Consider the following 23985-nt stretch of genomic DNA (forward strand, 5'->3'; position numbering starts at 1 on the left):
TGTCCCTTCCAGTTTTTATTCACAAGAATCTGAATATTCCTTTTTATTTTTCCTGTGTTGATTATTAACGCTTCTCAGAAGGCTTATTTTCCCTTTCATCTGACATGCATCACTTGCTGGACTCCATTTTAAAAAAATATATATGATCAATAGTTTGATCATGCAGACGATTTGCATAAACAAATAGGTGCAGTTTAAAGCATCTGCTGTAAATTTAGTCTGGTTCCCTGACCAATTTCACTACTTCTAATATGAATCCCATATCCAAATCAAACACGGATTAATTAATTTTCTGTATTTTCCGGCAATGACCATTTTCCCCGTAGTTTTTACATTTATGCCGCAAGTCTGTATTTTAAGGGTAATTTTCATAAGACTTATGGTAAAATCATAAGAATTGGCATGGCTGCTATTAACGAGCTTCAAACTGGCAAAAAAACAAAAACAGAATGAAAATTAAGAAGTGAAACAAGATGCCCAAAAAGGCTGCTACCGCTAACCTGGCTGACATCTGCCCAATAGCTTTAACAACAGCTAAACTGAAAATCACATTATTCCAACACCAGGCCAACCAGTCCCAACATCTAAATGCTGGGCATCAAGTGAGACAGCTTCTAGTACTATTACTTATAAGTCTTTGGTATTACTTGGCTGGGGTTCAAACCCATGACTTTCCGCATCAAGGCAGACACTATAAGCCAATACAGAACGAAATGTTGCAAAGTTAAAAGGATATATTTAAAAATTGACAGTTCTTAGTTCGTATTGAAAATAAATGATTTCATACATATAATGGACATGCCTGACACTTCAGATATGTTCTTTTATGTTTTTTTAAACATATTTCTTGCATGACAAACAATAGATTCCACTCTCTGCAGACGTTCACAGCAATGAAAGTAGATTTCCAATACAACTGAAAATGTCCAGCAGCAATACCGAACAAGATTGCATAGATATTCGATACACAAGATAAATTCTCACTATTCCTGATTTTCAACAATTTTGCAAGACAGTTTGAAAAATGGGCCAGAGAAAATTGAAGAATGGTTATAAGCACTCTAAAGCACAATCATGAACACACTGCATGTATCTTTTGCAAGAAAATGATTCCGAACAAAACATTTTATTTTGTTACACTATCATTTCTCCATGGTCACACAGCAGAACCTCACGTCAGCATGGGTTTTGCACATTACACGCACCTTGCTAAACAATTCATTTAGCACTAAACAGCAACCAAATGATTGGGACAAATTGCAATGTAAAAGTCATACCCAATTTGCAGAAAAAACATTCTGGTGCATGATCAAAAAATTTCTTAGGACAGTTTTTCACAGGTTGACACCAATGGGCAAACCAACCATCTTTTTTAAAAAATTCCTGCCTAAAAGGAGAGAATCTGTTTGTTCATGTTTATGGCCGATTTTTAGCTGATATTGATTACAAATACTTTGCAGAGTCTTCAACACAGGTTCATAAAACGAAACATAGAGCTCACCTCCTTTTTGTATGGAGCTTCTAACATCGCTTCTACATCAAAGTCATCTGCCATTCTGCTATGTAGATTGGACCAACCTGCAAGAGATTAAAGAATTATACATTTCATGGTTCACAGGTTGTTAAAAGATATTCTTCAATCTTAGCTCCCCATTCAGTAAAGGCGTAGTGTACATTGACCTAACTATAGCAAGGCTCTTGTACTTTCATTTGTAAATGAGTCAACAAGATGGGATATGATACTCAGGAATAAAGTCAATCAATATTTGACGTGTTGTAACATCAAAAATGACACAAGTGGCTCAACATTTCTTAGCCATGCTTCCTTAGATGTATGGTGAAAACAGTATGGCTTATGTTTTCCATGTGGTAAATTTAAAAAAACAACACAATTTATATACAATTATAAAATCTGAAATAAAAAGGAAGCTAAACATTTTATCTTGTGAAATTACTTTCTTCATCAGCCCATGGTATAATGGGCCCAAAACATCAATATCAGTGTTAGGTCTTACATGTAGGACCAGACGCTGATATTTATGTTGTGAGCGTCAAGGTCTTACAGACTAACGGCACTGTGTAGCGTGTTTTGATGTCGACTAACATCGTCATGAAAGTCAAATTTTCTGGAATATTTCACACAACTGACAACAAAAATAACGATGCTTTTCTAAATGATAGTGTTTTAGTCAGACTTTACTTACTCTTCCGTCTTTTCTCTAAAAAATTCCAAATATCACAAAAGAAATGGTCCCGTTTTCAAGATTCGTTGGCCTATATTTAAGTTGGCTATAAAGCGATGAAAGCCGAAATTGGGTTAAGTTGAAATATTATTCTTTAAAGAAACATATAAAAAATATATTATGCCTATTGGAACTGTAAGCAACGGTTCGTTTTGTTCAAGAAACAAACCCCCGACCTACTTCGGCATACCTCAACTATCGTCGCATTGCAATGGAACGTGAAAATGTGTCCATTTGCTAGTGTCATATTTTCATTCCGCCAGGATAAAGACAGCACAGTAAGTATATTAATTACACATAAATTAGTGGAAGTGTCGATATAGGCTGCCAAGTGTGCGAGATGTTCCTGAAACTCTGATTACTCATTCTGATGTCAATGACATTGGAACACGCTAAACAAGGTCGTTATTTGGATAGTAAGACATAGCACCTAAACAAAATTAACATGTGCTATGTCTAATATGTCTCACTAATTGTACGCTGATGACACCCAAATATACAAATCTAGCCACCCAAATGAAGTTGATGCTACCATCCAAGGTGTAGAGAGGTGCATTTTTGATGTGAAATCATGGATGACTTGTAACAAGCTGCAGATGAATGATGATAAAACTGAGGCCATTCGGATCACAACACAAAGACTTTCTCATTCACATCCTTTACCTCAAACAATAAATATCAGCAACACCAACATCAAATTCACACAATCAGTACGAAACCTAGGTGTTACTCTGGACACTACTCTCACATTGCACCAACATGTCATGAACAAATGCAAGGCTGCATATCTTGAGCTGAGATGCATCAGCTCAATTCGCAAATATCTTTCAGTTGATGCCACTAAAACACTTGTGTGTTCATCAGTACTTTCAAGACTGGACTATTTTAACTCAATTTTGTCTGGTTCATCTCAATATCTACTCCAGAAAATTCAGAAAGTTCAAAACACAGCTGCTCGGATCATACTTAGAGTACCACAATCAGAGCACACCTCCCCGCTGCTCTGTACCCTACACTGGCTATCCATTCGATCCAGAATCAAACACAAAATTTGTTCTCTGTGCTACATTTCACTGTCAGACTCTAGTCCAACACACCTATCTGACCTCACCCATGTGTACACACCAGAAAGATACTTACGCTCCTCTTCTGACAATCATATACTCATTATTCCCACTATGAAAACAAAGTCATATGGACAGCGTTCTTTTGCATACCAGGGCCCAGCAACGTGGAATGAATTGCCCACTGAACTTAGACACAAAGACACAGTGATCACAATCAGGAGGGCTCTCAAAACTCACTTATTTCGACAGCAAGAACAAACTTAAAGACCTAACAATATTTCCTGCCTGACATATTCTCAGCATGTTTTTTATTTTTTAATGTTTTTCTAATTTCATGTTGTCTGTTTTTGTAATATCATTATGTTTCTTATCTTATAGGTGTTGTCTAATGTTGTAAAGCGCTTTGAGCTTCTAAAGATTAGGCGCTATACAAAGTCCTCATTATTATTATAATTAGGACTAGACCCCCCCCCCCGTACTGGGATCTGGGTCATGCACTACATCCGATTTTATTTACATTTACGGGTTTCGATTTACACAGAATTTCTATAGGAATAGATAGAGGGAAAGTCATAGAAACTTCACAAAATGTAACCTCGCAACATAACGGCTTTAATATGTACAGATACCAACAGCATGTACCGTGATAATATAGCGTTCCGGGCTACGTGTATGGAGTCCATCAATGTCACCCAGAGGTAATAGCACACAATAATACATTGATGCAAAGCCCTTTTATCGGTTTAAAAGTGATATGTTCCAATTCTTTAAAACAAAACATACTTCTGCACAATGCGACTCGATACATCTATCAATTAAGTTATGGATTTATCAATCACGGAAGCGCGATACCACACCATGTTTACAATTAAAATAGATAAATTGTAAATACATGCCTTAAAACTATAAATAAATATATTGGTGAACACATTACGAACCTTCAGCTAATCCAGCTGATATTGATTATAATGAGGATATTAAATTTTTTTTACAAATCCTTAAGAAATAGAACCAAAAAAATTCCAAACTCCTTCCTCGCTTCTACGCAATATGGCGTTTGTACACCGTATGGGGTTTCACATTTCAATGCAAGGGAGCCCAATTTGGACTGGTTTACTGAAGATTTCATTTCCTCCCCCCCACCCATTTATAGTCTGGTTCCCTGTTTTGAACAGCAAAGGGCGGCACAAGGAGTATGAGAAGCAAGGAACCAGACTAACTTATTTACGTGTATGAACGTAATTTCACGTCTTGAAATGATAGTTTAGAGATACATTTTTGTATATTATTAATTCAAATACAAATAAACAAAGCAACATACAGTACTAAATCTACAACTACGCACCAATTTCTTGTAATTAATAGACCCTAGTTCATACATTCGAAATAGCTAAACTCGCGAGATCCTTACAATTGACCCTGAAATTGCGATGTCGAATCTAATACCTTCTTTTGATAAACATCTCTCAGCCATTTCGCGTCGAAGATACACATAAAAACCAACTAATGATTTTTTAGAAAGCATACTTGTGAGATTTTGATTGAGGCAATCAGGTTAATTCCTAATACAACTGATGGCTTTTATACTAAACCAACGCTGCCACCAACCACACATTTTTTACTTTCATTTTGACAGCAAAGATTTGTTTATTATATTTTCCTGTGGCAAGGCGGCTGTAAGAATAGTATGTGCCTCATGCATGAATAAAGTTCATTAGTACCATAACAAATTAGCATACTTTTCATTACCCCTCAACTATTTCGATTTTTCGATACTTACCTCTGTAGCAGACATATATAAATACGTAAACTTAAGTTGGCTGTTCATTTGCAGCCGAAGTTACGCATTTGATCTCCAGGACTCACGGTACTAATTCAGTTCCCATTGTAAACCTATGCAAACACCATGATATTAAAAATTCAATAACTTAAAATTTCTGAGTACTTATGATCAAACCTATATGTATCAGTATAGATGAAACCTGGATGTCAACTTCGTTGTAGAGGAAAGGATATGAGCCACAGCATTTTCTGGACCTGCATGTGTTTGAAACATGTGCTTTCTAGTCCACACGAAAAAGAGTCAGGTGCTAATTTTAGTAATGATTGTTCCAAACTCAAGAAATTCCATCAATAAAACAATTACTCTATTTTTTTTACTTACAACTAAAGATTCTTTTTCCTAAAACAAAACTTACATCATTAGCCAATCCTGGTCCGCCAAACCCATATATACTCTATTTTATATTCACCCAATTCCAGGCTGGTTCCAATTTTTCAATACCATTAGTACCATTGTCTCCTCCAGTACCAGTCTAACTGTGACAGTTACCATTCAAACCAAGCCATTTTCAAGCTGTACTCAAAGTGAATAATAGTAATAATAATAATAATAATAATGAGGACTTTATATAGCACCTAATCTTTAGAAGCTCTAAGCGCTTTACAACATTAGACAACACCTATAAGATTAAAATCTTCACTCACAGAAGTAATGATGACCTCTATCAAATAAAAGCATGACAAAATGTTCCATACCAATAAATTAATTAAAATCTTCACTCATAGAAGTAATGATGACCTCTATCAAATAAAAGCATGACAAAATATTCCATACCAATAAATTAATTAAAATCTTCACTCATAGAAGTAATGATGACCTCTATCAAATAAAAGCATGACAAAATATTCCATACCAATAAATTAATTAAAATCTTCACACATAGAAGTAATGATGACCTCTATCAAATAAAAGCATGACAAAATATTCCATACCAATAAATTAATTAAAATCTTCACTCACAGAAGTAATGATGACCTCTATCAAATAAAAGCATGACAAAATATTCCATACCAATAAATTAATTAAAATCTTCACTCATAGAAGTAATGATGACCTCTATCAAATAAAAGCATGACAAAATATTCCATACCAATAAATTAATTAAAATTTCACTCACAGAAGTAATGATGACCTCTATCAAATAACAGCATGACAAAATATTCCATACCAATAAATTAAAATCTTCACTCACAGAAGTAATGATGACCTCTATCAAATAACAGCATGACAAAATATTCCATACCAATAAATTAAAATCTTCACTCACAGAAGTAATGATGACCTCTATCAAATAAAAGCATGACAAAAAAATATTCCATACCAATAAATTAATTAAAATCTTCACTCACAGAAGGGGGCCCCGAGTGGTCTAAAGCGCTGTCCGTTACAGACCACTGCCATCTCACCTCTGTCTGCGTGGGTTCGAGTCTCGGATTCAGCCAGTGTGGGTATGTGAGAAAGCTTGCCAGTAGCTTCTCGTGGGTCGGTGGTTCTTTCCGGGGTTTTCCCGGGTTCTTCGTCCACCATTAATACTGGCCGCCATATATGGCCTATCGTGTGCTGAAAAATGGCGTTAAACCCTACAACAACAACAACACTCACAGAAGTAATGATGACCTCTATCAAATAACAGCATGACAAAATATTCCATACCAATAAATTAATTAAAATCTTCACTCATAGAAGTAATGATGACCTCTATCAAATAACAGCATGACAAAATATTCCATACCAATAAATTAATTAAAATCTTCACTCATAGAAGTAATGATGACCTCTATCAAATAAAAGCATGACAAAATATTCCATACCAATAAATTAATTAAAATCTTCACTCACAGAAGTAATGATGACCTCTATCAAATAACAGCATGACAAAATATTCCATACCAATAAATTAATTAAAATCTTCACTCATAGAAGTAATGATGACCTCTATCAAATAACAGCATGACAAAATATTCCATACCAATAAATTAATTAAAATCTTCACTCATAGAAGTAATGATGACCTCTATCAAATAACAGCATGACAAAATATTCCATACCAATAAATTAATTAAAATCTTCACTCACAAAAGTAATGATGACCTCTATCAAATAACAGCATGACAAAATATTCCATACCAATAAATTAATTAAAATCTTCACTCATAGAAGTAATGATGACCTCTATCAAATAAAAGCATGACAAAATATTCCATACCAATAAATTAATTAAAATCTTCACTCATAGAAGTAATGATGACCTCTATCAAATAAAAGCATGACAAAATATTCCATACCAATAAATTAATTAAAATCTTCACTCACAGAAGTAATGATGACCTCTATCAAATAACAGCATGACAAAATATTCCATACCAATAAATTAAAATCTTCACTCACAGAAGTAATGATGACCTCTATCAAATAACAGCATGACAAAATATTCCATACCAATAAATTAAAATCTTCACTCACAGAAGTAATGATGACCTCTATCAAATAAAAGCATGACAAAATATTCCATACCAATAAATTAATTAAAATCTTCACTCACAGAAGTAATGATGACCTCTATCAAATAACAGCATGACAAAATATTCCATACCAATAAATTAATTAAAATCTTCACTCATAGAAGTAATGATGACCTCTATCAAATAAAAGCATGACAAAATATTCCATACCAATAAATTAATTAAAATCTTCACTCATAGAAGTAATGATGACCTCTATCAAATAACAGCATGACAAAATATTCCATACCAATAAATTAAAATCTTCACTCACAGAAGTAATGATGACCTCTATCAAATAACAGCATGACAAAATATTCCATACCAATAAATTAAAATCTTCACTCACAGAAGTAATGATGACCTCTATCAAATAAAAGCATGACAAAATATTCCATACCAATAAATTAATTAAAATCTTCACTCACAGAAGTAATGATGACCTCTATCAAATAACAGCATGACAAAATATTCCATACCAATAAATTAATTAAAATCTTCACTCATAGAAGTAATGATGACCTCTATCAAATAACAGCATGACAAAATATTCCATACCAATAAATTAATTAAAATCTTCACTCATAGAAGTAATGATGACCTCTATCAAATAAAAGCATGTCAAAATATTCCATACCAATAAATTAATTAAAATCTTCACTCACAGAAGTAATGATGACCTCTATCAAATAACAGCATGACAAAATATTCCATACCAATAAATTAATTAAAATCTTCACTCACAGAAGTAATGATGACCTCTATCAAATAACAGCATGACAAAATATTCCATACCAATGAATTAATTAAAATCTTCACTCATAGAAGTAATGATGACCTCTATCAAATAACAGCATGACAAAATATTCCATACCAATAAATTAATTAAAATCTTCACTCACAAAAGTAATGATGACCTCTATCAAATAACAGCATGACAAAATATTCCATACCAATAAATTAATTAAAATCTTCACTCATAGAAGTAATGATGACCTCTATCAAATAAAAGCATGACAAAATATTCCATACCAATAAATTAATTAAAATCTTCACTCATAGAAGTAATGATGACCTCTATCAAATAAAAGCATGACAAAATATTCCATACCAATAAATTAATTAAAATCTTCACTCATAGAAGTAATGATGACCTCTATCAAATAAAAGCATGACAAAATATTCCATACCAATAAATTAATTAAAATCTTCACTCACAGAAGTAATGATGACCTCTATCAAATAAAAGCATGACAAAATATTCCATACCAATAAATTAATTAAAATCTTCACTCATAGAAGTAATGATGACCTCTATCAAATAAAAGCATGACAAAATATTCCATACCAATAAATTAATTAAAATCTTCACTCACAGAAGTAATGATGACCTCTATCAAATAACAGCATGACAAAATATTCCATACCAATAAATTAAAATCTTCACTCACAGAAGTAATGATGACCTCTATCAAATAAAAGCATGACAAAATATTCCATACCAATAAATTAATTAAAATCTTCACTCACAGAAGTAATGATGACCTCTATCAAATAACAGCATGACAAAATATTCCATACCAATAAATTAATTAAAATCTTCACTCACAGAAGTAATGATGACCTCTGTCAAATAACAGCATGACAAAATATTCCATACCAATAAATTAATTAAAATCTTCACTCACAGAAGTAATGATGACCTCTATCAAATAACAGCATGACAAAATATTCCATACCAATAAATTAAAATCTTCACTCATAGAAGTAATGATGACCTCTGTCAAATAACAGCATGACAAAATATTCCATACCAATAAATTAATTAAAATCTTCACTCACAGAAGTAATGATGACCTCTGTCAAATAAAAGCATGACAAAATATTCCATACCAATAAATTAATTAAAATCTTCACTCATAGAAGTAATGATGACCTCTATCAAATAAAAGCATGACAAAATATTCCATACCAATAAATTAATTAAAATCTTCACTCATAGAAGTAATGATGACCTCTATCAAATAAAAGCATGACAAAATATTCCATACCAATAAATTAATTAAAATCTTCACTCATAGAAGTAATGATAACCTCTATCAAATAACAGCATGACAAAATATTCCATACCAAGTTGATTTAAATAAAGAAAAGATCTGTGTGTTTATATTGTACAATTCCGGTACTATCAAGACTGCTGATAATTATCATTTAATCAAAGTATGGAATCATGGTACCTTTTCCCATCAATCATGATGCTGATGTTGAAGCTATCAGCCAATTATAACAGGTTGGGGGGAAGTTTCTGAACTAGCTGTTATAGGAATGATGTCACTGACTAGCCCAGTGGATTAAACAGAATTATCAGTTACTGATTTACGATATTGTCTTGCCAATACAAGTGATAATCTCTTGTTATAACAACTTGTACAATTGACATACAATAGAAAATGTATCAGTTTTATGGTTTATAGCAGTCAAATCTACAACAATTCTAAGATAATTTTATAGTGATAAAAACCAAATATCCATTCTATCTTCATTATTTCTCTTTCACATGTTTGAATTTCTGAATACAATCTCTGCTTACTGTGCTTATACACCCAACTGCTGCTTTTTTTTAAACTAAGCAAAAGAGGTAGTTTATTAAAATATGTATAGTTGCAATTAGCCCATCCTATAATTATGGCATGGTACAGATGACCATCAGCCCATTCTATAATTATTGCATGGTACAGGTGGCCATCACCCCATCCTATAATTATTGCATGGTACAGGTGGCCATCAGCCCATCTTATAATTATTGCATGGTACAGGTGGCCATCAGTCCATCCTATAATTATTGCATGGTACAGGTGGCCATCAGCCCATCCTATAATTATTGCATGGTTCAGATGTCCATCAGCCCATCCTATAATTATTGCATGGTACAGGTGGCCATCAGCCCATTCTATAATTGTTGCGTGGTACAGGTGGCCATCAGCCCATCCTATAATTATTGCATGGTACAGGTGGCCATCAGCCCATCCTATCATTATTGCATGGTACAGGTGGCCATCAGCCCATCCTATAATTGTTGCATGGTACAGGTGGCCATCAGCCCATCCTATCATTATTGCATGGTACAGGTGGCCATCAGCCCATCCTATAATTATTGCATGGTACAGGTGGCCATCAGCCCATTCTATAATTATTGCATGGTACAGATGGCCATCAGCCCATCCTATAATTATTGCATGGTACAGGTGGCCATCAGCCCATCCTATAATTATTCCAAACAGAGTTTGGAATAGCCACTGAATTCTGGGCTATACTTGAATTACTACAATGGATCAAAGACAACCAAATACCTAAAGCAGTCATTATAAGCGATTCCCTAAGCGTTACCAAATCTATCCAAAATCGCAATACACACTCTAGGGAACAATTCCTCGACAGAGCATGCCAATTAATTGACGATGTCACCACAGCACATCAATTAGTCGAGCTCATGTGGATACTGTTGCACATTGGAATCTCTGGCAACGAAACAGCAGACAAAGTTGCACAAATCAAACTAGGAGATCAAAACTCTATCAAGCTTAACTATAGCTCTACAGAAGCACTAAGCTTCGCACAAACATATATAGACCAAACATGGCAAGATTTGTGGAACTCCTCCACAAAAAGGTAAAAAGCACCATGAAACAAAAAAACGTAGATAGGAACATACAGCTACCTAAGGGTACCTGTTTAGAACAGAAAACCATAAACAGGATAATAACTGGAAAAACTAAACTAGCAAGCAGTTTTGGAAGGTTTATAGGACCCAAACCAGCAACCATTAACTGCTTTAACTGCCACACCACCGAAGATCTACACCATGTATTCAATATATGCCCAAAATATCAACCCACTCGGAAAATATTTATCAAAAACCAAAAAGAGATTGGATCACCACACACATACCCAGAGTTACCTATGGACTCTAATAAAAAAAACAATCAGCATATAAAAATATAAATAAATGCATAGACTCAGCAGGACTTAGGAACAAAATATAATAAATATTTTTTAAAAGTATTAATAAATAATTCACTTACGAAGCACCTATTAAAAACTAAGGAAACCGCAAAATCGGATGTCCTAGATGTTCTTAACGAACCGAGTAATCAGCTAGGACTCTGATCCTAGATGTCCTTAATGAACCGTGTAATCGGCTAGGACTCCGGTCTCTTGCTAAATAAAGTATAAATGACATTCAATCTCTAAAAACATTAATAAATAAATAACTTAAAGAGGCAATATCTAAAATCTTATAAATAACATAAATAGGAAGCACACCCTAAACACCTCGACTAGTAATACCATAATACCTTGAAAATCTCTCTTCATACATGATTTCTGCTAAGAACCTCTATAAACAGCATAGAACATTCCCCCCGCCTTTTTAGAACATTTTGAAGAAGAAAAAAAAATCGAAAAAAAATTTCACAAGAGACACCAGGCAAATGCAACAAGAAACCAGTGATGTAAAGCAAGCAGGACCATTCCCGAGCTCTCCTTCCCACTAATGACAGCCAACCATTCAACTGTAAGGGACCTTTATGGACCCACAGATTGAGGCCAAACTATCAGGGTTCCTTGAATCCATAAAAGCCTGGAGGAGGTGGCACCATTCCCTTCCTCAGGAACAACTAGCAGGCTGCGGTGCAGTCAGAAAAAAGTGGCACATGCACAATTGTGCGCATGCCACTATAATTAAACTCAACGACAAAAAAGTAAAATAATAAAATAAAATAGAGACAAACAGTCATACATATAATTATATTGTTATAAAGGATATACAATATATCAATTTAAATTACACAATTTTATATAGTGCATTAGCATTAAGTCCATTAGGATACAGAGTATCTAACTTATGAATCCAATAAGTTTCTTTTATGAGTCTGTTCATGTCACCATGCACAATATCTATTGGCATGAAAGAAAAATCAAGTAGAGAGTGATTATTGGTGTTAAAGTGTGTTGAAATATTAGAGGAAAACCGAGGATCTCTATAATATTTTATATGAAAGCGATGATTATTCATTCTCTTAGAAACTTGTTGTAGTGTTTGTTTGTCCAACATATTGCATGCTACATTTTTTACAGGTTATTAAATAAATCACATCAGTTGATATGCAGTTAGTGTTATCACGTATAGAAAATACCTCTTTTGTATTGGTACTACTGAAAGAAATACTTTCTCTTATGTTTGCACATTGAGAGCACCAGTGTCTGTTACATTTAGATGATGAAAAGTGTATTTTTTTATTTTCTGTCTGTTTAGTTCTAATTAAAATTTGCAAGATAAGTATAAGTAAAGGTGACCAATCCCAGGTAATGAGTTCTGAATGACCAAGCTGTCCTAATTTATGATTTGTCAGTGTTAGAACAGCTGATCTGTTCACTGATAAAGTCATTTCGAAATGCCAAGATGATTCACTCAAAGCCTCATATTGCATTCTCTTTATTGCATATTAGCATTCAATGTAAGAAAATTAATAGACACAATTAGGCATTCTTAGTAGTACTATCAGTCTTGGAATGATTGGTTCATTTATTTAACTTAATCATTTTAAGATTATTGGGAAATGTAATAGTTGTAAGGAATTACTGTGAATTCATTTAAAGACTATTTGGATATACATTAGCTCTATGGAATTAATGTACATTCATTTAAAGACTATTTGGATTCTTAGCTGTCATGGGATTACTGTTAATTCATTTAAATACATTTTGGGGTTATAACATAATGACTTTTCTGTATTGTTGATACATCATTACAATACAGATTATCATTTGGAATACCTTTGGACCTCATGTGCATTACTCAAAACTTTTGACACAGATAGAACATTTAGGACATTAGGAATTCATTCACCACACAAGAAGTTATTTTTAATGCTTTGACTTTGTATTTAGGGAAAAAATTATATTGTCTATTATACAAAACTTGTTGGTCATCACTCTTTCTTGTTACTTATTTTAAGACCATAGAGTTGTAATATTATATAGGGCCACATTTATTTATTTTTCTGTAAGTGTTAGGTTCGATTCAAACAAAATGTATTTAGTTGTTTGTTGAGTGGACTCTTTCATAAAATGTATTTAGTTGTTTGTTGAGTGGACTCTTTCATAAAATGTATTTAGTTGTTTGTTGAGTGGACTCTTTCATAAAATGTATTTTGATGTCCTAGAGTGCATGTTGGTCACTATTAACAGTGAAATGTTCATAGCATAAATTTTGTTATTTTTCACTTTGACCGTTAAATTAGGTGTTATGTCTTGAAATTATATTCTATAAATTGTGTATTGGCATTGTCCTGAAATACTTGTTTAATGTAGGAGTTAAAATATCCCTGATAAGTAACCAATCAGCTTTTAATTTTTCAGAGGTGTCAAGTTGAAAGAATATAGGTGTGATGTTATTCACTCTCCAGATTTCATATTATATGGGTGTTTTCTCTCTTCTAAAAATCATTTGACTTGTCAATAGCTTTGGGAAGTGTTTGACTTTGCAACTTGATTTTTCATTACTAATGATTTTTTCTTGCAATTATGTTAATAAGAGAGGGAATAATTGCCTCACAGTACATTTTTTTTAAATATTTAAGTTTGTACATGTAATTGCTTAATTTATCCAATTCATATTTTTCAAGTTTGATTATGAAATTGATGTGTGTAGAGGTTACTGTATTACATTTCAAGTTTGAATATGAAATTGATGTGTGTAGAGGTTAATGTATTACATTTCATGTTTGAATATGAAATTGATGTGTGTAGAGGTTGATGTATTACATTTCAAGTTTGAATATGAAATTGATGTGTGTAGAGGTTGATGTATTACATTTCAAGTTTGAATATGAAATTGATGTGTGTAGAGGTTGATGTATTACATTTCAGTGACTTAACTTTTCATGATAAGTATAGAGTTGGATTTTCAATAGCATAGTTGATTGGCACATTACTGATAAAGTGCCCAATCCCAATTCAAATCCAGTCTTAATGATTTTATTTATCTTTTCTTATTCATAAACTTTTCATTTCTAAACAATTTAACATATTTTACTACATTTTGTATTATTTTTAATGACAATTTTTTTTTCTTCTTCAGGCTCACACAAAATTTGATGGAACCAGCAGATTTTGCAATAGTTCTGTATATCTATCCTGAAGGAGTCACATGGCTTAGTGGTTAGCATGCTGGATTCCTGACAGAAAGGGTGTGGGTTCAAATCCAACCATATAGTCAGTCCTGGTCAACAACAATGCTGTGTCCTTGAGCAAGGCACATGGCTTCAATTACATCAGCACTGAAGAACCTGGGAGTCTGTTTTTTTTTATACAACAGATGTGATGTAGTTCACCATCTCAAACAAGCTCTGAATAATTCCATAAAATTTCTATAACCATCTCATTGAACACATGTATGTCAGAGTTACATCTTTTTTTTAAATTTTGTTAAATTTTTCATTTAGAAGAGTGGTTCCTAAACCTTTTCAAGCCACTGCCCACTTGGTTATCCTCAGCACACACACACCCCTTATCCCATTACAATCATTATTCAGCATTAGTGTGCCTCCCCCCTTGGTAATACGCACCCCCCTCCCAAGAGGGCAGTACCACCCACTTTGGGAACCACTGGTTTAGAATATTAAAGCTAGTCACTGCAAATACTGGATGCAGATGACAAGTTTTTCTTTCTGAAAATTGACTGTTCTAGAAACTGGACAAGATCACTCATCAGTCTGTCTTGTTTACATGGACGTTTGGTTTGAAACATGAATAAGATGACAGTGTTAGGGGCTACCTGGTGACAGGTTAGAAATTACGTATTGATGAATGAAATGACTAAGTTCTGTGTATTTTTTTTTATATCCTTGACGCTTTTCATTTTAAAATCAGTTGAGGATTACAAACAAATGAGAGGGTAAGTGAATACTGTAGAGCATTAAAATTTTATGGCAAGGAGGTGAGGGTATTTTCAAGATATGTACAGCTTGGTCAGTTCTTTATATTCTCTCATCAGATTTTTCATACAGGTTTTGAAGAAAAAACAACTCTCCTAAGGTTTCCATCAAATTTTTTAAAATATCTCTCACTGTAATAATATCATAGGAACTTTAATGTTTCCTAGTGACTTTGAAATTGAGGTCAAGGTCACTAAAGTTTTTAAAATATCTTGCATGATAGCAATATCATAGAAACTTCAGTCTTTTAGTGACCTTGAAATTGGTGTCAAAGTCACCAAACCCTAATTAGGTCTTGCACTCCTGCAAAGAGAATATCTATAAAAGTTTGGTAAGATTCTGTGAAATGGCTCAAGATGCATCTTGCAAATAAGTGAAAGTATAATGATGATGGTGGGGTGAAGGTTGAGGTGGGTGTGTAGCAGAAGAATGATTATGAAAGTAAGAAAAATACCCAAACAAATACTGCTTGTATACTTTAATCTATCTAGTTTGTATCACAGATTTTAGTAATATCTCAGAGGCATTGGCACTCCTTGTAAAAAGAAGTATACCCAGTACTTACAGCAGTTAAACGTCAACGATAAATTATTCTTCTTAGAAAAATGTATATACATCTATCAATGAACATATCAAACATAGATGAGTCCTAAGTAGACTTACTGGTATGGCATCTGCAGTTATAGAATGTACACAAAACATGTCTTATTGAAGACCTTATTGGCATTTATACCAAGTTCTCATTGTTTAAACTCGTACAATAATGTTCCATAGGTATTCACTTCTAAATTGGTCTAACTGCAAGCAGCATAGACCCTGATCTACTATCACATAATCATCCAACAGATCAGGGTCTGTGCTATTTGTTCCACTGATTACTTGTAAGTAACTATATATGGTATATGACAAAAGAGCTAGCTGAACAAATCCTGCTTTGATATTAAATAATAGCAATAAACCTGCATGAAAAGTTCAAAAATTACCTATTTTCTTCCTCACCATAAGACCTGGTGCCCCATTAGTGAATGTTTCATTATCAAACAAAAAAAAATCTCAACATGCAAGAAATGCCTGAATCATCAAGAAGTTTAAAAACTGACCTCAAAATATGAATATCTAATTAACTGAAAGTGTTTCTTATTACAGCTGGGTTGCTATAACCTAATAGTCTTTTATTTTATGTCATATAATCTTGCCATGAAAATATTAATCTCTTTGTTAAAGTCTGCAAACAGAATACATGGTAACATTTTAATAACTAATGTAAGTGTTAAAAACAACAACAAAAAGCTAAAAGCATTAGCGGATTTCTCTCAGAGTATAAGGTGATAAAGATCAGGGTTTTATCCACCACTGCATTTTACACTTGAGATAAAAATAATTTTTTAGGACTTAAATGTTTTTGAGTGAAATATGCTCTGATGTCATAGTACATTCAAGTTTGCATTTTGTGACATCACAGTGATCACATATTCACGCTACAACCATCCAGCTCATGCCAAAGTCTTTAGAATCATTGCAGGAAATATATTGAATTACAATGTACATATAGGATATTGTATTTGTATTTAGTTCAAGATATTCATAAAACATTTAAAATAATTTGATCTGAAATGAATGCCTATGTAAGATTCTATAGATATGGAAAAACATGAGGCCCAAGTAGGCCTGAGATCACTGACCTGACTGACTCATATTCAAATGCATGAGAAGCTGGCTTTGAAATCTAAATCAGTCAGATGCTTTCTGTTTGTAAACAAGTTTAGTAGAAATAATTTGCCTTTTGAGAAGAAGTCATTAAATTTTGTTTTTTTTATTTTCAATAACAAAGGATCAGAATCATATGTACAAATTTCAAAGCATTTTATTCCAGGATGCTTTCTGTAAAGTTTGAACAGTTGTTCAGAACTCATTTAAATTATAAATTCTTTCATCACTGTTTAATATTTGTTATTTTTGGCCTTGTTAAATTTTAGTTTGCAAAAAGCAGTCACCACATATCAGTGAAAGTCTTGAGTATATGAAAGATCAAGAGGACTAACTCTTGCTAAAACTGTTGAGCTTACTGAGTTATTAAGTAATATCTCAGATTATCAAAAAAGATCTCCAAGTAATTAAAAATAGTCACATTGTACATTTTGTTAAGCCTCCATTCTGTGGGAAGTGAGACATAGCAGTCACTTTTTCAGTGCTATCAGCGGGTACTTACAGCAAAATAAATGATAAACATTTTTGGGAAATAACGAATATGTTCACAGAAAATCAATGCCATGCCATCCTTGTTTTGTATGACCATGAAATCAAATGTGCATGAGAAATTGACACTAAACACAAAACTTAATTCAGATCACTGAATGATGAAATTTTGGTCACAGTGACTTACATTTGGTTGGATGGTACTGTACTCACCATGATGCATCTACATACCAAGTTCCATTCCTCAATTGCCAGTAATGACTTAGAAAGAAACCTAAATGCAAAACCTTCATAAGTCATTGAGCATGAAATTTAGTTGAGAGTTACCTACTTTTGGTAAGATAGTGTTGAACTCACTAAAATCTAAATTCCAAGTTACATTATTCTTAGTTACCAGTGTCTAAAAACTGAGAAACTTAATTAAATTCAAAGCTTAACTGATGACACTAATGTGTGATATTTAGGTTATGATGATCTATTTTTGGTACAGTGGTATTGCACTTGTCAAGATGCATCTACATACCAGGCTGCATTACTCTGTGACTTACAATGCCTGGGAAACTGATTGAAATACAAAACCTAAATGTCATTGAAATGTGAAATTCATATGACACTGACCTATTTGGTACAGTGGTGTTACATTCACCAAGATAAGATCCATCACAACAAAAATCTGTCTTCATATTCATTGACGCTACTTGAGATTTAAGATTTAAGTCTATGTTACGTGAAAAATTTAATCGGTCGGTTTTTAACTTTAACTGATCTTTTGAACACTCACATTAAGTTTTTTGTCTTATATTTTTCTTCATTCTTTCTTTTTATCTAAAAAGCTGTGACCACAATAAAATTTGACACACACGGGTTCTTATTTCTCTTATTTATATCCAATTAAGACAATGCATGTAGATGTAAATCTACCTTATAATGTTATAGGTTAATTTTATTGTTATCATTTCTGATTATGGGCCTTTTGGGTCAGTAAAACTAAATAATAATAATAATAATGAGGACTTTGTATAGTGCCTAATCTTTAGAAGCTCTAAGTGCTGTACAACATTAGACAACACCTATAACATAAAAAATATATAATGATATGATTACAAAAAACATACACCATGAAATTAGAAAACATAAAAACATGCTGAAAATATTTAAGGTAGGAAACATTATTAGGTCTTTAAGTTTTTTCTTAATAATAAATTAATAAATAATAAATAATTAGGTCTTTAAGTTTGTTCTTCATAATAAATAAATAAAAATAAAAAATAAATCTGTGCAGTTTACATTTTGATGGCTAGATATCTTGCTGACTGTGCCTATCATTATCTATTAAAAAGAATAGAATTTCCAAATGGCCGTAATCATTTGCTATGGTCAGTATGATCATTGCAATGCCATTTAAGAGAAATAAATGCCACGTGAGTTCATAAACAAATACACCAGTATATATTGAAATTTAATACATATTTCAGTTAGTGTTAGGCAAAAATAGATGAAATGATATTCTGTTTCCATAATATTGAGTTGATTGGATGGACAGATTGTACCTTCAGACTGAATTTTGTTAAAACATGATGAATTCACAAATACATCTACTGTCTCATTCTTAATTTACAAAATACATTCATATAAATAAGCTTGTCAAAAGAAAATAAATATTCTTCAAAATATAAATTCTATCAATTATCTATTGTATATGAACCCACATGTCAGGAAATATTTTACTCTTTTCACTGAGACAATATTAAATCAATATATTTTTTCTGTATGATATGGAAAAAAGTGGCTGAGTAATTGGTTGTTTAACAACATCAGCAAGAAATTTTCAGTGTAACTGAATATTTATAAAGTTGCATCTCTACAGTGTACATGCATTATCTGTAAATATGTTTTGTACTTTGTAGCTAGCAGCATGTATTGCTGAAATAAATGTATTATTTAAAAAATTTGTATTTTTATGTTCTTTGTAGCAGACTAAATTTAGCAACCATAACAAATATTTGTCTTGAAAATATGAATCATTTTTACATTTTCAATCACTAAATGGAAGAAACAAACTGTCAACATATTTCAGCCATGAAATTTGTCTCTGATTTCTGGCACATGTTCCAAAATTTGTCATTGGATCTTGATATCTGCTACAACATCTCTCACTGGTTCTTTATGTGTGTAACAGTCTGTCATTGGCTGGTGAGACCTAAAGAGCTGTCATTGGCTCAGAGTTTTTAATGAAGTCTCTCAATGGCTCTCATCTTGCTTAGAGTCTGCTTGTGCATGAGATGACTTATATTTGACCATCAGCTTCTTGACTGGAACATATCTACCAGTCTGAAATAAAGAAGTATATTTACAGTTAAATCCCAAGTGAAAATATCCATCTTAAATCAATACACCTAATAAAAGACCCAGTCAGGTTGAATTACAATACTTAATCCACTTTAAAAAATTTGAAACCCAGGCCATTTGAATAGTACTTGATATCTGAGTATTTATAATATCTGATATTGAGTAGTACTTGATATCTGATTCTGAGTATTTATGATGTCTGATACTGAGTAGCACTTGATATCTGATTCTGAGTATTTATATCTGATACTGAGTAGCACTTGATATCTGATTCTGAGTATTTATATCTGATACTGAGTACATGTGTGTAGTACTTGATATCTGATTCTGAGTATTTATGATATCTGATATTGAGTAGTACTTGATATCTGGTTCTGAGTATTTATGATATCTGATATTGAGTAGTACTTGATATCTGGTTCTGAGTATTTATGATATCTGATACTGAGTAGTACTTGATATCTGATTTCTGAGTATTTATGATATACTGAGTAGTACTTGATATCTGGTTCTGAGTATTTACAATATATGATACTGAGTAGTACTTGATATCTGATTCTGAGTATGATATCTGATACTGAGTAGTACTTGATATCTGATTCTGAGTATTCATGATATCTGATACTGAGTAGTATTTTATATCTGATTCAGAGTATTTATGATATCTGATATAAAGCATTATCATTTACCCATTTTTGTCTATGTTAACTTTACATTATCAAAACTGTGTTGTATTTAATGATACCAATCACCTTTATATTGTATGCATGACATGTTACTTAAAAACAGTATAGTATATTAGGAACTACTCTGTAAGCAAACCACATGCACTCATGATGTAGACATTTTAGGTTTTGATTAAATAGATTTATTTGCAAATGAACTAAACAAGCTGTTTCATCCATTTGAAAGTATAGATGCTAAAGTTAACGATGTGGAGGAGTTCATTGTGTCAGAAACAAAACTTTCAAACAAGCACATGAAAGAACTTGATATTCGCAATGTCAACAACAAACATGAGATGCAGTAATTGAAAATACCATTCTGGTCATTGAAACAGTTATTTAGGAGAAATATTGATATCTGATACTGAGTATTTATGATATCTGGTACTGAGAAGTATTTGATTATCTGATACTGAGTATTTATGATATCTGATACTAAGTAGTATTTGATATCTGATTCTGAGTATGATATCTGATACTAAACAGCACTTGATATTTGATACTGAGTATTTATGATATCTGGTACTGAGTAGTAATTGATATCTGATACTGAGTATTTATGATATCTGGTACTGAGTAGTATTTGATATCTGATACTGAGTATTTATGATATCTGGTACTGAGCAGGATTTGATATGATTCTGAGCATTTATGATATATGATATGAAGCAGTACTTGATATGGATAAAACCTGCCAAGTTCAAATATCTTCATTAATTTTAATGCCATATTTTTTAAACTATTAAAGCTAATATCTAATATAAAATAAATTGGTAGATTGGTACATTCTATTACTGCATTACTACTTGGAAAATATACACAAAAAAGTTTCACCTTACTTACTTTTTGATTTTATCCTACTGCATCTGTAATCAATGCATGGTGCATTTGTCACAGTGAATGATTTTAATTTCCAATCAGTTGGACCACCAAAGTTCTAGTTATTCTGAGGTAACTTCTAATGGGAGGTGCTCAAAAGAGAACATCCTACTTACTGCCCCAGTTGAAAATACAGTGACTATCGATAGTAAAGTATCAAAGAAAAATAAAATAAAAAAAATCCGGAAATATTATGTCAAACTTTCAACATTCATAAATTTAATTGAGATCTTTATATATATGAGTTGTTGTGAATATATTAATAATTAAGGTTTATGATATTGTAATGTTAGATCAGATGGCTTATTTATAGTTAGCCCCATTTCTAGAAAACCTATTTTATTAATTTGAAGGGATGACTCTGTTCATTAACTTGCCTTTAACCTACTAGTCTAAGAACCCACATTGAAACAAAACTCATGAGTTTAACAAATCAACTTTTATAAGCCCTCCAACAAGTTAGGTAGCATTTTTATCAAACAGTGCCATTCATGTCAACAATTCTGCTTGCATTGTTTAAATTATTTAGCAAATGACTTGTACACATTGTACACAGTACCATTTTATGATTAAAATGTACAAAAAGGAATTGGAACAAATTGTTAATATTCACAGCAATGTGAATTTCCTGACATGTTTACAGAGTTTATTCAGATGTTAGACATGGTGACATCATTGAAGAAATATGTTAAAATGCAGTGGTAATAAGCATACAGTGGTAATAGGATGTGTTAAAATGCAGTGGTAATAAGCATACAGTGGTAATAGGATGTGTTAAAATGCAGTGGTAATAAACATACAGTGGTAACAGGATGTGTTAAAATACAGTGGTGATAAGCATACAGTGGTAATAGGATGTGTTAAAATGCAGTGGTAATAAACATACAGTGGTAATAGGATGTGTTAAAATACAGTGGTAATAAGCATACAGTGGTAATAGGATGTGTTAAAATGCAGTGGTAATAAGCATACAGTGGTAATAAGATGTGTTAAAATGCAGTGGTAATAAGCATACAGTGGTAATAGGATGTGTTAAAATGCAGTGGTAATAAGCATACAGTGGTAATAGGATGTGTTAAAATGCAGTGGTAATAAGCATACAGTGGTAATAGGATATGCCACTGTATACATATCAGGAACATATGAATTTGACCCATTAAATTGATGTTCTGTTACATATAGTTTGTCACATACCAGGAAGGTATTAACCATAATATTTCAAATAAATAATTATCATCTTAATTAGCTACTGTTATGAATAGACATCACCACAGTGTAATAGCAGTTAACAGGACAAAGGATAACTTTGAAATGAACAGGCAGCTAAGTAATGCTTGTCTGGCAGCCTGGCAGAATAGCACAGAGGTAATGTGCTGGTTTTGCGCCTGTGCAGTTCTGAGTTCAATCCTCAGCTCCAACATATCAATGAAGACCATATCAGGGTCAGTTACATACTGCTATATGTCATCTCAACAGCTATAAGATTTTGTTGGAATGTGAGGGGCCCCGAGTGGCCAAGTGGTCTAAAGCGCTTTCTGTTATGGATCACTGCCATCTCACCTCTGTCTGCATGGGTTTGAGTCTAGGATTTGGCCAATGTGGGTATGTGAGAAAGCTTGCCAGTAGCTTCTCGTGGATCGGTGGTTCTTCCCAGGGTTTTTCCGGGTTCTTCCTCCACCATTAATACTGGTCACCATGCATAGCCTATCGTGTGCTGAAAAATGGCATTAAACCCCACAACAACAATTGTAATGTGAAGTTTTAGCAGGAGAAATAGAAAACTAAGAGAAAACCATAACATTGGCCAGGCAACCAAATATCCTTGTCCAGGTTGGAAAAGAGGATCAAACCAAGAACTGCAGATGTGTAAAGTAAGCAAATTACCTGATTATGTTATCCTGATCCTTTTTAATTTAATGAACATTAATGATTTCATGCACTTACTTTGACATCCAAAATTGATGTAACATCTGTAATCCTGAAGAATTTACCCTGGTCAGAGGGTGTGTACATAAGCCTTTTCCCTTTGTACCTGCCATCAGTGTCGCCAACTACATGTATAGCGTAACAATGAAATGTAATTATATAAGGGAGACAAATCCAATATGCTTAGATAACTATAGGATGACAGTGAAATGTACTGTGATTATATAGGGGAGACAAATACAATATACTTTGACAAGAA

General features: G+C 32.8%; 2 protein-coding genes across 7 annotated transcripts in view; both read right to left on the reverse strand.

The window, feature by feature from the left end:
* The window catches only part of LOC149779960 (RNA-binding protein 39-like), a 58059-nt gene extending 53676 nt beyond the window's left edge, over positions 1–4383 (reverse strand). For both annotated transcript variants that reach the window (XM_089936672.1, XM_089936671.1), the window contains exons 1-2: positions 4249–4383; positions 1502–1578 (exon numbers count right to left, since the gene is read on the reverse strand). In XM_089936672.1, the coding sequence (XP_089792798.1) occupies positions 1502–1555 (54 nt within the window). In that variant the 5' untranslated portion in view covers positions 1556–1578; positions 4249–4383. The remainder of the gene's footprint in view (positions 1–1501; positions 1579–4248) is intronic.
* An 11731-nt stretch (positions 4384–16114) lies between these two features.
* The window catches only part of LOC149779962 (uncharacterized), a 170316-nt gene continuing 162445 nt past the window's right edge, over positions 16115–23985 (reverse strand). For all 5 annotated transcript variants that reach the window (XM_089936673.1, XM_089936678.1, XM_089936679.1 and 2 more), the window contains 2 exons: positions 23745–23851; positions 16115–20178 (listed from right to left, as the gene is read on the reverse strand). In XM_089936673.1, the coding sequence (XP_089792799.1) occupies positions 20089–20178; positions 23745–23851 (197 nt within the window). In that variant the 3' untranslated portion in view covers positions 16115–20088. The remainder of the gene's footprint in view (positions 20179–23744; positions 23852–23985) is intronic.

This window comes from Sinohyriopsis cumingii, chromosome 16, assembly GCF_028554795.1.
Source record: "Sinohyriopsis cumingii isolate HCF-2022 chromosome 16, ASM2855479v2, whole genome shotgun sequence".
In the NCBI taxonomy this organism is placed as follows: domain Eukaryota; kingdom Metazoa; phylum Mollusca; class Bivalvia; order Unionida; family Unionidae; genus Sinohyriopsis; species Sinohyriopsis cumingii.